General features: G+C 39.7%; 1 protein-coding gene across 1 annotated transcript in view; it reads right to left on the reverse strand.

Annotated features, from left to right (window-relative positions):
• Positions 1–898: 898 nt before the first annotated feature.
• MAP3K2 (mitogen-activated protein kinase kinase kinase 2) overlaps positions 899–13,630 on the reverse strand; it is a 93,261-nt gene continuing 80,529 nt past the window's right edge. Inside the window, exon 17 of the mRNA XM_075001316.1 lies at positions 899–9,707. Coding sequence (XP_074857417.1) covers positions 9,482–9,707 — 226 coding nt within the window. The 3' untranslated portion in view covers positions 899–9,481. The remainder of the gene's footprint in view (positions 9,708–13,630) is intronic.

Consider the following 13,630-nt stretch of genomic DNA (forward strand, 5'->3'; position numbering starts at 1 on the left):
ACAACCTTTTGAAAGATCACGATCACACACAAAAAGGTGGATTGAAAGATCAATCTGCTTTAGATAGAGCATTCACATAGCCCCTGCACTTTCAAAAGAATGGGCCAGAGACCAAAAATTGTAGCGCCATGAGGACTGGCTCTTTTGAAAGGAAAGTCCACAGAGCGTCTACGCTTTTTTTGTTTGAAAGACGTTAAAAAAACTGCACTCTTCCTCCCCTGAGAGAGGAAGAGGGGCTGCCAGAAAAATGGCCACATTCTTTCAATTTCAGATCAAGAGAGCACACTGCGCATGTAGGATGCTCTACGGGCTTTTTCAGAAAAAGGAAAGGACTTGATGGTGCCAGGAAAATGGGACGTGGCTGGAATGGGATTGCTTCTCATAAGAACATATGGAAAAACAAGATGGAATTAGCAGGGAGATGACAAGGTCTGGCTGAGGGCACTTCCCTATCTGGACCTATCACCTGAGCCTCTCACCCACCCACATTCCCTTAGGGAGGATGGGGGCAGCTAAAGCTCCGACTCACCTCCTGATTCATACCAAAATGTTGCTGGCTGTTCTACATCAGGGAGTGAAGGGAAAGTGCCCAGTTTGCTGCATTCCTCACTCTGGCTGGGGAGCACAGGGGACACGCCTGGACCTTCCCCAGCCACGGGACATGCACCCCTCTCCCCTGGCTGTGCCCACTGGAGGTGCAGCAGCCAGAGAGGGGCACTTCTTACTTGGCCCCAAGCTGCTTCAATGAGAGAGGGCTGGGTAGTCCCCTCTCCCTGGGGCAGCCCACATACTGAATCCCTCATTCCCAGCCCCACCCCAAAGCAATGATTTAAATAAAGCACACATATTTTTATTTTCCAAAAGCCAAAAATTTAGTTAAGGACTGAGTAAGCCCAGGTAAATCATTTACATTTATTGTCAAGCTCTGGGACAGTCAAGAGGTTGCACTGCATCACATACATCCAGAAGCTGCAGAATATTTGCAATTTCCTGCCTAACAAAGTGCGATTCTCTTCCCCAATTCTGAACAGAGCTTGAATGGTGCTCATGTGCATAAAGAAATGCCCTGAAGTCAACTAATAATATACATGGCAAGGATGGCTTTTCCCTCCTTCCCCAACAAGAATGTATCCAAGATTGCAGATGGCATTTGACATACACGTACAGCTCTCTAAGCAGAGTTTACATGTGTCTAACTTAATCTTCATGAGGCATGAGCAAGAGTTAGAGTTTTCCTGGCTCCTGTCTCAGCTACACAGGCTGATTTTTTTTTTTTTTTAAACCAGCGAACAAAAATCAGAGGTCTCTCTTTTAAAACTCAAAGGTGGTCTTTTTTTTTTTTTTTTAAACAAGAGGACTGTTGCAGATTTAAACACTCTGGAGGATGGGTATTGAGAGATTCTTTCTGTATCCATTACCTGCATGTTATATTTCACTTTATTTAGAAAAGGCTTGTCATTTATCTGCTGTGCAGGCAAATATAGTATGTAAAGTATGGGAATTTGCTGTATTGGACACAAAAGAAATGAAGGGAAATACAAATTGGAAATAAATATTTTGTTTTATTAACACTCAAAGTGCCATCATCTATAGTCATTCCATAGTTCATAAGGTTACATCCAGTAAATCTCTGCACCATAACCTTTCAAAAATGAATAAAAATTGGAAGAAAAAGCAATCTTTCATTGTGCTAATTCTTGCAGGTCCTCATGCATGATCAACCTAAACAAAGATGTGTACCAACCATATACAAATTTCATATAAACAAAGTCATTGGTCAAACAAAATATAAACATGGCTTCTTTTACATCCAATATTTAAAAACCCAACAAAACAAAAGTCATTTACTATCAAGAAAAAAAACAGGTAAATACATACAAAAAGTAAAAAAAAAATTTGTTTTTTATACATTTTTACAAGCACAATTTTGAGAATGTAACAAAGTCAAAATGTGCATGAAAAGTGGAAGCAACCACACCGTACCAGGCAATTAGATGGTCCTTTGTCTGACAGAGTATACTGGCTCTTTCCCTAAACTATGGACTTAGAGAGATTCAACAGCATGAGAATTTTTACTTGGTACCACTTTAAAAAATAAACAATTTTTATTTTTTAAGCCACAAAAATGTTAATCAAATTGGAAGTCAAAAGTTTGATTGGTATTCCTGAAAGGAGTAAGCCACTTTTTTATAGCATGTTCTGAACTTCTCACATGCCAATTAATCAGCAATATAGTAACCTGCTTTATCTTTTCCAATACCAGAAAATCAGAAAAGGAAAAGGGCAAAGAAAGAGAAGCATTAAAACTACATGTGACAGAAAGGACAGGAAATGGAAACATCTGACTTTTCCAAGATTAACCTTGTTTTCCCACATTTTTTCAAGTAGCTCTGAGAATTCAAAGATTGCTTTCCCCTTTTAACAACAGTATATTTTCTCAGTATCACTGATACTTCAAGCTTTTTGGGGGTTTGCTTTGTTTTTTACAAAATTCTCACAAGAGAAATCACACTGTTGTCCCTCCAGAGTGCTTTAACATACTTTTAAGTACCATTCATGCCCAATTTTGGAAATACAAATACATTTTGAATGATTAAAAACAAAATTAAAAAAATATTTTCTGAACATCAGCCAGCTGAAAATATATTTATCTAGTAAATTATCTCTCGAAGCTTTTATATATTTAATTATTCTAACTAAACATAGTACCCTTAAAAACAAGTTCATAAAAATGTAGAAATGAAACTGTGTAATAAGACTACTGGAACATATTTGCATGCACGCACGCACGCACGCACACACACACACACGTACACACCCACACAGAGAGTTTGTACACAAAATTACAAGTCTACTTTAAACTTGGGAAAGTTATGAGCTACATTATGGAACTAGTAAGCAATGTTCAACTCCTGAGTTCCTCAACCAAGATATAACCATATGCTAATACACTTTTACATTAGATATTCCATTTAAAGCAGCAACAGCAGCAATGCAGTTACTGATAGCAACATCTCAAAAGTAATAAAAAAACATACATCCAGACAGTAGTACATTGCACACATACGTGATTCTCATACATCCATCAATTGGTCAGAGTATTAAATCAGTGTACAAATAAAACATTTTCAAAAATGTGCAAAAAAGTCAACATCAATAGAAAAGAACACCTTGGTGTACATACATTATAAAGTGTGCCCAGCATTCAACTGAGAGTAAAAACATTTACAGAGAGAAACTGATAGATTAAATATAGAGAATTTAACAGTTACATAAAAATGTACATTAGATTTAAAGGGCAAATTTACACATATATTCATAGCATTGTGAAAATTAAAAAGCTTACTTTCAAACTTCTCCAAGTCTCCCATGTTTATTTACAATGATATTCCATTAAAAGAACTGTATGTCATCTGAGAGGGCAGACACATTATAATAAACCATGTACAAAGTATTAGGAAAAGCTGAACACTGAGAAACTGACACAAAACATGCAATGCTTGTTTTCATACCCATGTTTATATATTCACAGAGGGTGGGGAAATTTTTATCCAATTTTTTCCCCATTAAAAATAGAATAAAACCTAAGGGCTACTCAAAATGATTTTTCTGAATTCTGTCCTTTCAATATGAGAGCTCAACCTAATTATGTCTTTTGTTGTTACAGATTTTCCTGAAGATATTGCTAATGGTAGAACTTAAAATACGATGAAAAAGGAGTGAGATTTGGCTCTTAAATTAAAAGGATTGCTTCCCCCAACATCCTCTGAAATGTTGTTTGCTATGGCACTACGAGCAGTTCAGATCAATCTACTTTTTTTGTGGTTTTCGTTAAATGAACCCAAGCTCAAACTTGGTTATAAAGAATAAGTCATAGGAAAAGAATTTAGTCACCAAGTTTTGCATTATGTTACTGATGTCAATAAGATTGTGTAGAGTTTTGTTCAAAACTTATCATTTAAACACTGAAATGAATTTTGCGTCTCAGAACAGCAACAACAAACATCTAAATCTATCCTTAAAAATGGGCAGTACTGATCTTACCTGTATTAGTACCTGGTTTATTCTCGTTAGCAAAAGCTTTCTGGTAGATAACAAGGAGTAACAGTACTAACCTATGAAACACCACTTTTGGCTCTTGCAGAGGGGACAGAAAAACTTTGGTTTTTTACGTGATTTGACACTGCATACTTGTCATGAATACAAGATAGGAGTCCCCAGCAGTAAGAAATAGAATTGGCAGTAACACCTTTGCTAATCCAAAAACACCATATGGACTTGCATTAAACTACACAATATATGCTTTTTTATATTCATGATAATAGTTTAAAAAAACTAGACAATTAAAAAGCTAACAAACAGTTCTAAACAATCATAGAGCTTACCAAGTTGCTCAAGTCTCTGAAGCTGCAGTTTGATTTTGCTCAGTTTTGGCTGAAGGAATGGCTTTACTACACCGTACTGTGACTTCTGCTCCTAGCAGGAAAGCTTTCATTCAAGACAATGGCAGGATTAGGATTATTTAAAAGTGGAGAACACAATATCGTTGGAAACAAGGTAACTCATTTGAACTGTTTGCTAATATGTTAAGACACAGAAAATGCCACTACACATTCTTAGGCAAAACAACTTCCTTTATTTCAGTAGAGCACCACATATAACAACAAGTGGCATGTCTAAGCCTATGGTCTCTGGCAAGTCTGTCTTCAACCGGTCTCAGTTTTCCAATTTGTAAAATGGGGATAGCACTATCCTTTTTGCTGAAATGTTTGTACAGTACTCAAAAAATGGAGAGCACTAGAGGTGTTGAGTATTTTTATCATTTAAATATTGTAGTAAGCTCTCAGCCTGTAAGTCTGCTACAAATACTAGTTAAGCTACAACTTTTGATGCAGTTAGAAAGTTCTGTCCTCAAACCTTGCATATACTTGTAAAGACTATTTTGGTGGCACCAAATGATTAGACAACCATGTGGTTTAAATACGGTTTCTATATAAGCAGAATTAAGGCATACAGATAAAAAGGCACTAGCTGAAGTTATTTTGCAATATTGTAACCAAAAGGACAGTTTAACTCAATTAGAAACACACCCTGAACTAACAGACAAATCTTCCCTGAAATAAAGTGGAAGGAATTATTTATGCAAAAACAAACTGATGGCATTTGAGATTGAACCATACTGCTGCTGTATGTGTGCTGCAACTCGTCACAATTCTTCTTAAAATTATCAAGATCCCACCAATTTCTCCTCAGACAGGACTGAATTCGAACCAAAACCCACTGTTTGTTTTTACACCCAACGGAGTCTCTGCCAGCCAGCTATTATACATATTTTTCTTCATTTCTACCAGATAGAAACCAGCTTTTTAAAAAAAAATACACAGAAAACTGCAATTTAAATTAGTAAGCTTGTTTGACTGCTGAAGTACAAGCCTATCTGTTATACAACTCAAAAAGAATTCAGCCTGCCAAAACTGGAGTGATTAACTCTCTACTGAAATCAATTTACAGACAAGTGGTTTTTCCTAAAGAGGTACAACAGAAATAAAGACGGTGTAATAAAACGAAGTGCCAGATCAGTAGCTCCTGATTTGAAAATATGCATTTCTACTCTCTCAATAAACCCTGACACATTTTCTGTAAGCCCAGTCCTGCTTTGGTTTTTACAGAGGAAGAGACTATAGCCCTGTGACAACATTCTGTCCCACTCACATTCTCATAATTAGATGGAGCGTTCAGTTAATGATTCTAAAATGCCCTCATGTTGGTTGGTAGGTTATCCAAATTGGTCCAGAGAAATCTTGCTTCGTGACCCTCATCTTCCATGAGACTAATTATGCAGCTCCATGCACCTTTGGAATTACAGGCACAGATTTTATTATAGTGCTGGTAGCGTGCTGGATACTTTATGAACATGTAGGGATCTACTGTACCATTATTAAAAGCTGATAATGCAAAACCCATTTTACCCCATATGACCCTACCAGGTTTCCAAAAATGCAGCATGCAAGGGGATGAATACACAGGCTGCTTTTCAGAAGGCAGAATGTGACTAGCTTCAATAACTACTATTTCTGTTTCAACATATGTAACTTTATTATATACAGTAATTATTTAAAGGATGGTACGTTAAGTGGCTTAGGTCAGCTAGCAGGTTCTGCCAAGGGTAAAAAATAGTTCAGGTCTTCTCGTGATTCATTTGATGAGCTTTTAATCATAAACAAAAGTGGTGAAATTAGTCATCCTTAAAGGAGGTACTATATTGCCTCATTGGCTTTTGATATGTCCAATAATTTACAATCCAGGTTGAACTATATTTTAATGGGAAAGCTATGCCTAAAGGTTTTCCAAGCCTTACGTTATACTGAAAGCTGACTCTTTTCCTAATTTCAAACAAGTTTACCATTGTCAAGATAGAAAGCAAACTTTTTAAAAGGCACAAAAGCAGCAGTCCTATTTTTTTGTTTTTTTCCATTCACGGCTAGGAACTGACACTGCAGCATAGAAAAGCCAATTCTGCCTTGCAAACAGCATATATTTTTAGAAAATTAGATTTTGAAAATGATCATGCTTCAGAGTACCACTTCTTTTATAAGTACAAGAGTATCTTTAAAGTTTCCGAGTGGTGCAGTTAAACTTAATTAAATTTTCTCTTTGAAGTTCATTTACTGTACTTTTTGGTAATAATTTTCTTACATTTTCAGGTATCACTGTCCATGATTTTCTACAGATGTACATTTTCAGCTTGGTGTTTGGTACAGTCGTATATCTGAAATTCATTTCAAATGAATTAAGGTTTGTAAACCATTATTCCACAGCAGAACCTCAAAGTTGTAAACATTTCAGGAACAGTCCTTGCGCATAACTCCGAAATGTTCAAAACTAAGAACATGTTTTGGTGGTTATTTCAAAAGCTGACAACTGAACATAGACTTAATATAGTTTAAACTACTGTGCAGAAGAAAAATGCTGCTTTAACCATCCTAATTTCAACGAAACAAGCAGTTTCCTTACATTGTCAATTATTTTTTTAAAAACTTCTACTTTTTTAGTAGTTTACATCTAACACAGTACCGCGCTCTACAGTATGCTCCCATCAATGCTGCCTGACAGCATACAAATGACATGATTGGTTATAAACAAGTTGTGCAGTTGACAAATGAGTTCATGACTCTGGTGTTCACAGTTCTGAGGTTCTACTGTATTTTAAAGACAGTCTCTATATAACTCTCCCACGCTGTCTCACCTGTCACTAAATTTTGATTATGCCACCAAAGTTCATGCAGATTTTTTCGACCCGCTTCTTACACCAAGTGACAAAGAAGCCAAATAAGGTGAACACAAATTTACTTTAATTTTGGACCAGGAGTCTTCCCTGATTGAATGCTCTGTCTCATGCATGTAACCTTTACACTACTGCTTACCGTGACCACCAAAATGACCAACCAGATTAAAGCCACAATAATCAATTACATAACACAGACAACTGGAATAGGCCACGTGCCCAAAACATTGTGGTAGTGGTCCCAGTAGAAGAGTAACTGTTCACCTACTACAGGTAAATGGATTATGATAATTCCAAACTCCTATTTATGCTGCTGATAAAGAACTTGTCAACTAAATGAGCAAAATAAGAATTCAGAAAACTCTAGAGTCACTGTCTTGTGAGACAATTTCTCATTGTATGCCCAATACATTAATTCCTTATTTTTCATGCACCTCAAGCTTTTGATAGCCCTAACAAGGAAATAAAGAAGAGTGGACTCATGGGACCATTATAAAAACCTTGTTAAGCTGGCTTGACATCCAAAGCATCAAATCATTCTGTCTGTTGGTAAGGGGGAGGGAAAGAGGCAATCAGTGAATCAACCAAACTAGCATGAATCAAACAGCTACAGTGGTCAAAACTTACTTCCAAACTCTCTCACTCAAATTCTCTATATTATATACTTTTCATAAAGCTGAGAGGACTTGCCCTCTCCCTCTGAAGCAATGTCACCGTTCGATGCATCTCGCCAGTATTTTCCAATGGAGATGTTCAAGGAGTGTGTGACTGTGTGCCAGAATTTTAGTCTTTTATTGCCCTGCTGTAGGAAAAGATGGAAGAGATGAGTAAACTTTTTATGACTGAGACCCAGCATAATTTGATCACTGCGGACTGTGAAAATGTAGACAGCTATTGAGGTGCTCTGTTCCTTTTCTGTCTTTGGTCATTTTTAATGCAAAACTAAGCACAGCCTATTGTGCTGCCACTCTTTGATTAGACATCACATTCAAAATTCAGTGCTCAGGTAATATTTCTTTATCACACATGCAGCATTAAAAATTGCAGCTTTTCCTGTATAATCTTTCCCTGATGTTCCTGTGTTGATGGCTTTGAAGGATTTCCCTAGGGAAGAGACATTTTAAAGTTTTTATCTTCACTGTGCTTGAAAAATATGACCAAAGAAATCTCTCTCCAACTGACTTATCTAACACCATTGGAATTAGACAAGGAATTAAAATTTTATTTCAGAGGCTTTTCTAAGCATCCTAATAACTGGATTGTGTTTAAAACAATTTGAGAATAATTATTATATTCAAGTGCATGACCTTGGAAATACATTCCTTCTCAGTCTCTGGCAATTGTATTGAATCTCTTACTCCATGCAGTTCATACTGATAGTTAGATGATGCATACAATAGGCAAGGATTAGTCCTTTACAGTCCAGTGGATGATAAAGGACTTTCTCTCACCATTTTGTCTTACCATAATTAAAGGTAAGCAACCCTCACCCAAGTTAAGGCAGGCCTATCTTTCACATCTGCATGGAGTAAGGATACTCCTGACTTATTTCTTTTCAACTGCTGATCTTTGTGGGTTTTTTTTAATTTTCTTCATTATGGAGACTCAGGGGGGAGCTGTGCAGTCCCTAGGAGTTTGGATCCATAATCATTGATTTACCTGTAATTCTTGTTCTATGAAAATAATGGAATAACTCTATACCAGTTCCCACCATCTACTGAGTAAGGGTTATGTTCTTGCCTTATTTCCTCTTAGTCACATAATTTAAAACCTCAGCGGCAACTACCTACAGTAAAAAGAACAAATCACAGATAAGGACTGCCTTCTCCCTGCATCCTAGCTGCTTACGTATTTCTCCAAGACAGCTGGTGGTGTTAACAGTTACACAGTTCTTAACAGTCCACATCAGATGTCTGTTTCCCCCTTAGTTAAGGAATGAATATGTACTAAAGTGCTTTATCTTTGTGAATCACACCAGTACATTATAGAAGCAAAAGGTTCTAGGTCCTGGTGGGGGAGAAAGAGACCCTTATTCAAAATACAAAAATTTAGATTCTTGCTTACAATCTAAGTGAAACAAAGAATCAAGAGAAATATGTTTTCTCTCTTGTCTTTTTTCTCCTTTTTTGTAAAAAATAAAAGTGCAGTCAAATAGAAAATAAATGCAGTAGATGCAAGCTGAGTTGAGGCAGGCTGTTAGTGATAATGTGCAAATGTGTGTCTTAGCAGTTCATCTGCAGATGGTCGCAACTTGGCCTCGATAAAAATCCGCTTGAGGAAATCCCGACCATGGTCTGAGACATGAGGTGGCAGCTGTGGATTGGTTGGCTGGGTGGCAATTTTAAAGATGGCAGCCATTGCTTCATACTCTGCCCAAGGGGGTTTCTCAGTGAGCATTTCTACCACCGTGCAACCTACACTCCTGAAACAGAGGTGAAAGTAAAACAGCAAATTACAAACAGAATCATGTTCTCCCTCTGTTGTAAACACAAACTACAGCATGGCAGCTTACTGAAATGCCAGACATTGAAAGTTGTTTGAGTTGCAATATTGCAACTCAATTTCAATTGGGAAGAAAAAAAAAAACAAAAAACAAAGCAAAACTTATCACATGTATTACACATTATTTGAAGGTCATGCTAAGCACTGCAAATCACAAATTATGTTGGACTCCACATGTCAGCTAATCAGCTAACATCTCCTGTGGAAGTTGTTTATGTGATTTGCTCATGTGACCTTGGAAACCCTCTTGTGCCTATAATTTTCCACAAACTGAGAACTTTGTTAGGGACAGTAAAACTCCACCCACCTGCTTCCAGGTCTTTCATACCCTCTCCCATTTCCACTGCCTATAGCTGTCTTGATTTCTTACTTCATTTTTCTAGACTGAATTTCTAACAAGGAATCTCTAAACAAGAACACATGCTCCCTATGCTATATAGATATTAAACAGATAAGACTTTGGAAAACAAGTAGTTTATTCCATCATTGCTTTAAACCCAATATAAGAATTTATGCATGATTTTCTCAACTAGTTTAATTCACAATGTTTCTCTTCAAAAATAAACCCTAGGGGTATTTAATTTTTAGCCACTAACAGAGAGGCAACAGCATGATTATTGGGCAAGATCTGATAATGTGAGATCAGAAAACACCTTTGATGGAACTGGTTTTCAATTTCACCCTCATCGTAAAAATCTACATCTGAGTGGTAAAGTAAATGCTGGAACTCCTAAAGAGACTGAATTTTTGTCTTCTGGTTAGCCAGTGTGGTGAGATAGAAGCTTACTTTTGCTACTGTCTTGGATATGTTTTATGACAGAATAACCATCAATCTGGGTGTGAGTCTCTCCTATTTCTTAGCAGTTTGTCCTGAATCTGGCAACCTCAGCTGTTAAACTGTTGCTGTGTCTCAATGGGTATCAAAACAGTGGTTAATGTCTTACTTGGATATAAAGTATACATATGCGTCCAACATGCTAGCTACTAGTCACATGTGGCTATTTGGCTTGAACAATATATATACTTTCAGAATAATGTAGTCAGTTCACTACAGCAGTAGCCACAAGAGCAATAGCTGTGTCCACAACTCGTTGGACAGCACTGCCTCTGGACCCAGGGTATCACCTCCTGAATTTCTGTTCAGATGCAGTGCTTGGACCTGATTCGTGAGGGTAGCAGGGGCTGGGAACGCTACACTACAGAAGAGATTCATCCTGGAGACAGCAGGACAGCCTTGGGAGGATAGTGCTGGAGAGAATGCACTCAACCTTTCTTGGCTCTGAGAAGGCAAATTAATTTGCTGTAACTGAAAATATTCCTGTCTCTTTGCACTTCTGTAAGGCCCTAGCTTCTGTCAGAATCAGACACCAAATTATTTAACACAATGCCCGATACTTTACAAATGCTTAAGTTGACGACACTCATTACAATGCAGTAAGGACTACTTAACTAATGAAAATCATAACATTTAAAACCATGCTGCAATAGGCAGTGTCCCCCCATTTCCCAAGGGTATATAATCTGTGATGCTGGTCAGCTCATTAGCAGGTCAGTTTGCAAGGCAGTCTTGAAATTATCACTCCATAGCTTCATGCACATTAAAACCTAGTCTCAGAGGTGTAGCCATGTTAGTCTGTATCTGCAAAACCAACAAAGAGTCCTGTGGCATTTTAAAGACTAACAGGTTTATCTGCGGACGGTATGGGACGCCGGCTTGTAAACACTCGCCAGCCAATGTTGTAGCTTGCACATATGCAATCTGGCATTCTGTACCACGAACGTTGCCGCTGCCATGTGGCCGAGCAGCTGCAAGCACGTTAAAACTGGCACCGTGGGGCTGTATGTAATGACTTGTACCAGGGAACTGATGGCGCGAAAGCGAGCGTCGGGTAGATAAACCTTGCTGTGATAGAATTTATGCATGCCCCTATGAACTCTATGTCCTGTGTGGGGTCGATCTTTGACTTCGCAAGGTTGATGACCAGGCCCAGCGAAGAAAACGTGTTTGCTGTTACGCGTATCATGCGTAGTACCTCCGCCTTCGAGGCCCCTTTCAGTAGGCAGTCGTCCAGATATGAGAATATAAATACCCCGTCTGTGCAGGTAGGCTGACACCACTGCCAGGGTCTTGATAAAGACTCTGGGGGCCGAGGAGAGGTCGAACGGCAGAACCTTGTATTGGAAATGCTCTTTGCTGACCATAAACCGGAGAAAACGTCTGTGAGCCGGGTGGATCGTTATATGAAAATACGCATCTTGTAAGTCGAGGGCTGCAAACCAATCTCCATCGTCCAGTGCCGTGAGTATAGAGGCGACTGTGATCATCCGAAAGCGTTGTTTGCACAAGTACCGGTTGAGGCCTCGAAGATCTAAGATGGGCCTCCAGCCTCCTGTTTTCTTCTCTGTGAGGAAGTATCGTGAATAAAACCCTTTCCCCTGGAGTCGCTCCGGCACTCTTTCCACTGCCCCTATAAGCATCAGGTGGTCCACCTTGTGCTTGAGTTTCGCCTCGTGGGAGGAATCCCTGAGATGAGGCCTGGGCGGAGGTCTTGGCGGTGGGAGCGACTGAAAGGGGATCACGTAACCCGTGGCTATGATCTCTAGTACCCACTTGTCTGTGGTGATCTTTTGCCATTGTGAGTGGAACGGTCGGAGGCGATGATGGAACATTAATTGTGGATGACATTGCGCGATGGTAATAATAGTGCAGCCCTCGACCTGTCCGTCAAACTTGTTGCCTTTGGGCCTGCCCCGAGGATGCACGGCCTTGTTGGGAACGTCGCCTAGGAGTTCTATACTGTTGTTGCTGTTGATGCCGCCCTTGGTTGTAGCCCCGTTGGTACTGAGCACGCTGAGGTTGGTACGGGTATCGCCTTTGTTGAGGGTAATACTTTTTCTCTCTGTATGGAGGGGTATAAATACCCAGGGTTCTGAGTGTGGCTCGAGTCTTTACTGGAATGAAGGACCGAATCGGTCGACTCTGCAAACAACTTCTGCGTGTCGAAAGGGAGATCGACAATTTTTGCCTGCAGATCCCTCGGGATACCCGATGTCTGGAGCCAGGATTCCCTGCGCATGACCACTGCCGTAGCCGTTGAGCATGCCACCGTGTCCGCTACATCCAGGGCGATCTGGACTCCCGTCCTTGAAGCTGCATAGCCCTCTTGCACGATGGCCTTCAGCACCGGCTTCTTATCTTCTGGAGGTGAATCCATGAGAGAAGTAAGCCTGGAGTAATTGTCGAAATTGTGGTTCACTAGATGTGCTGCATAATTAGCCACTCTCAGCAGCAGGGTGGAGGAGGAGTATACCTTTCTGCCAAATAGCTCTAGCTTCTTGGCATCTCTATCTGTTCCCCCCGCTTTGTACTAGGAAGTCTTCGATCTCTGCTGAGACGATTCTACCTCCAGAGAATTTGGTTGTGGGTGACTAAACAGGAACTCCATGCCCTTCGCCGGGACAAAGTATTTCTTATCCGCCCTCTGGTTTATAGGTGGAGCAGAAGCCGGGGTCTGCCATATGGCAGTAGCAGACTCCATGATTGCTTCGTCAAGCGGGATAGCGATTTTGGACAAGGCCGGAGGCCTCAGGTTTTTGAGGAGCTTGTGGTGCTTCTCCTGCACCTCTGCTGTTTGGGATGCCTTGCGTGAAAGCCACCCTTTTAAACAGCTCCTGAAACTGTTTGAGGTCGTCCGGGGGTGCAACATCCCCGGGGGCTGTAGCCTTGTCGGGGGAGGACAAGGAGGAACCACTAGGGTAGACCTCCCTTGAACTCTCAGGGTCCTGCTGCTGGTGGTACACCCTCTCACTGGAGGCTTGCAAGGGAAAATCTCAGGGTTCCAA

This window comes from Carettochelys insculpta, chromosome 8, assembly GCF_033958435.1.
Source record: "Carettochelys insculpta isolate YL-2023 chromosome 8, ASM3395843v1, whole genome shotgun sequence".
NCBI classification, from domain to species: domain Eukaryota; kingdom Metazoa; phylum Chordata; order Testudines; family Carettochelyidae; genus Carettochelys; species Carettochelys insculpta.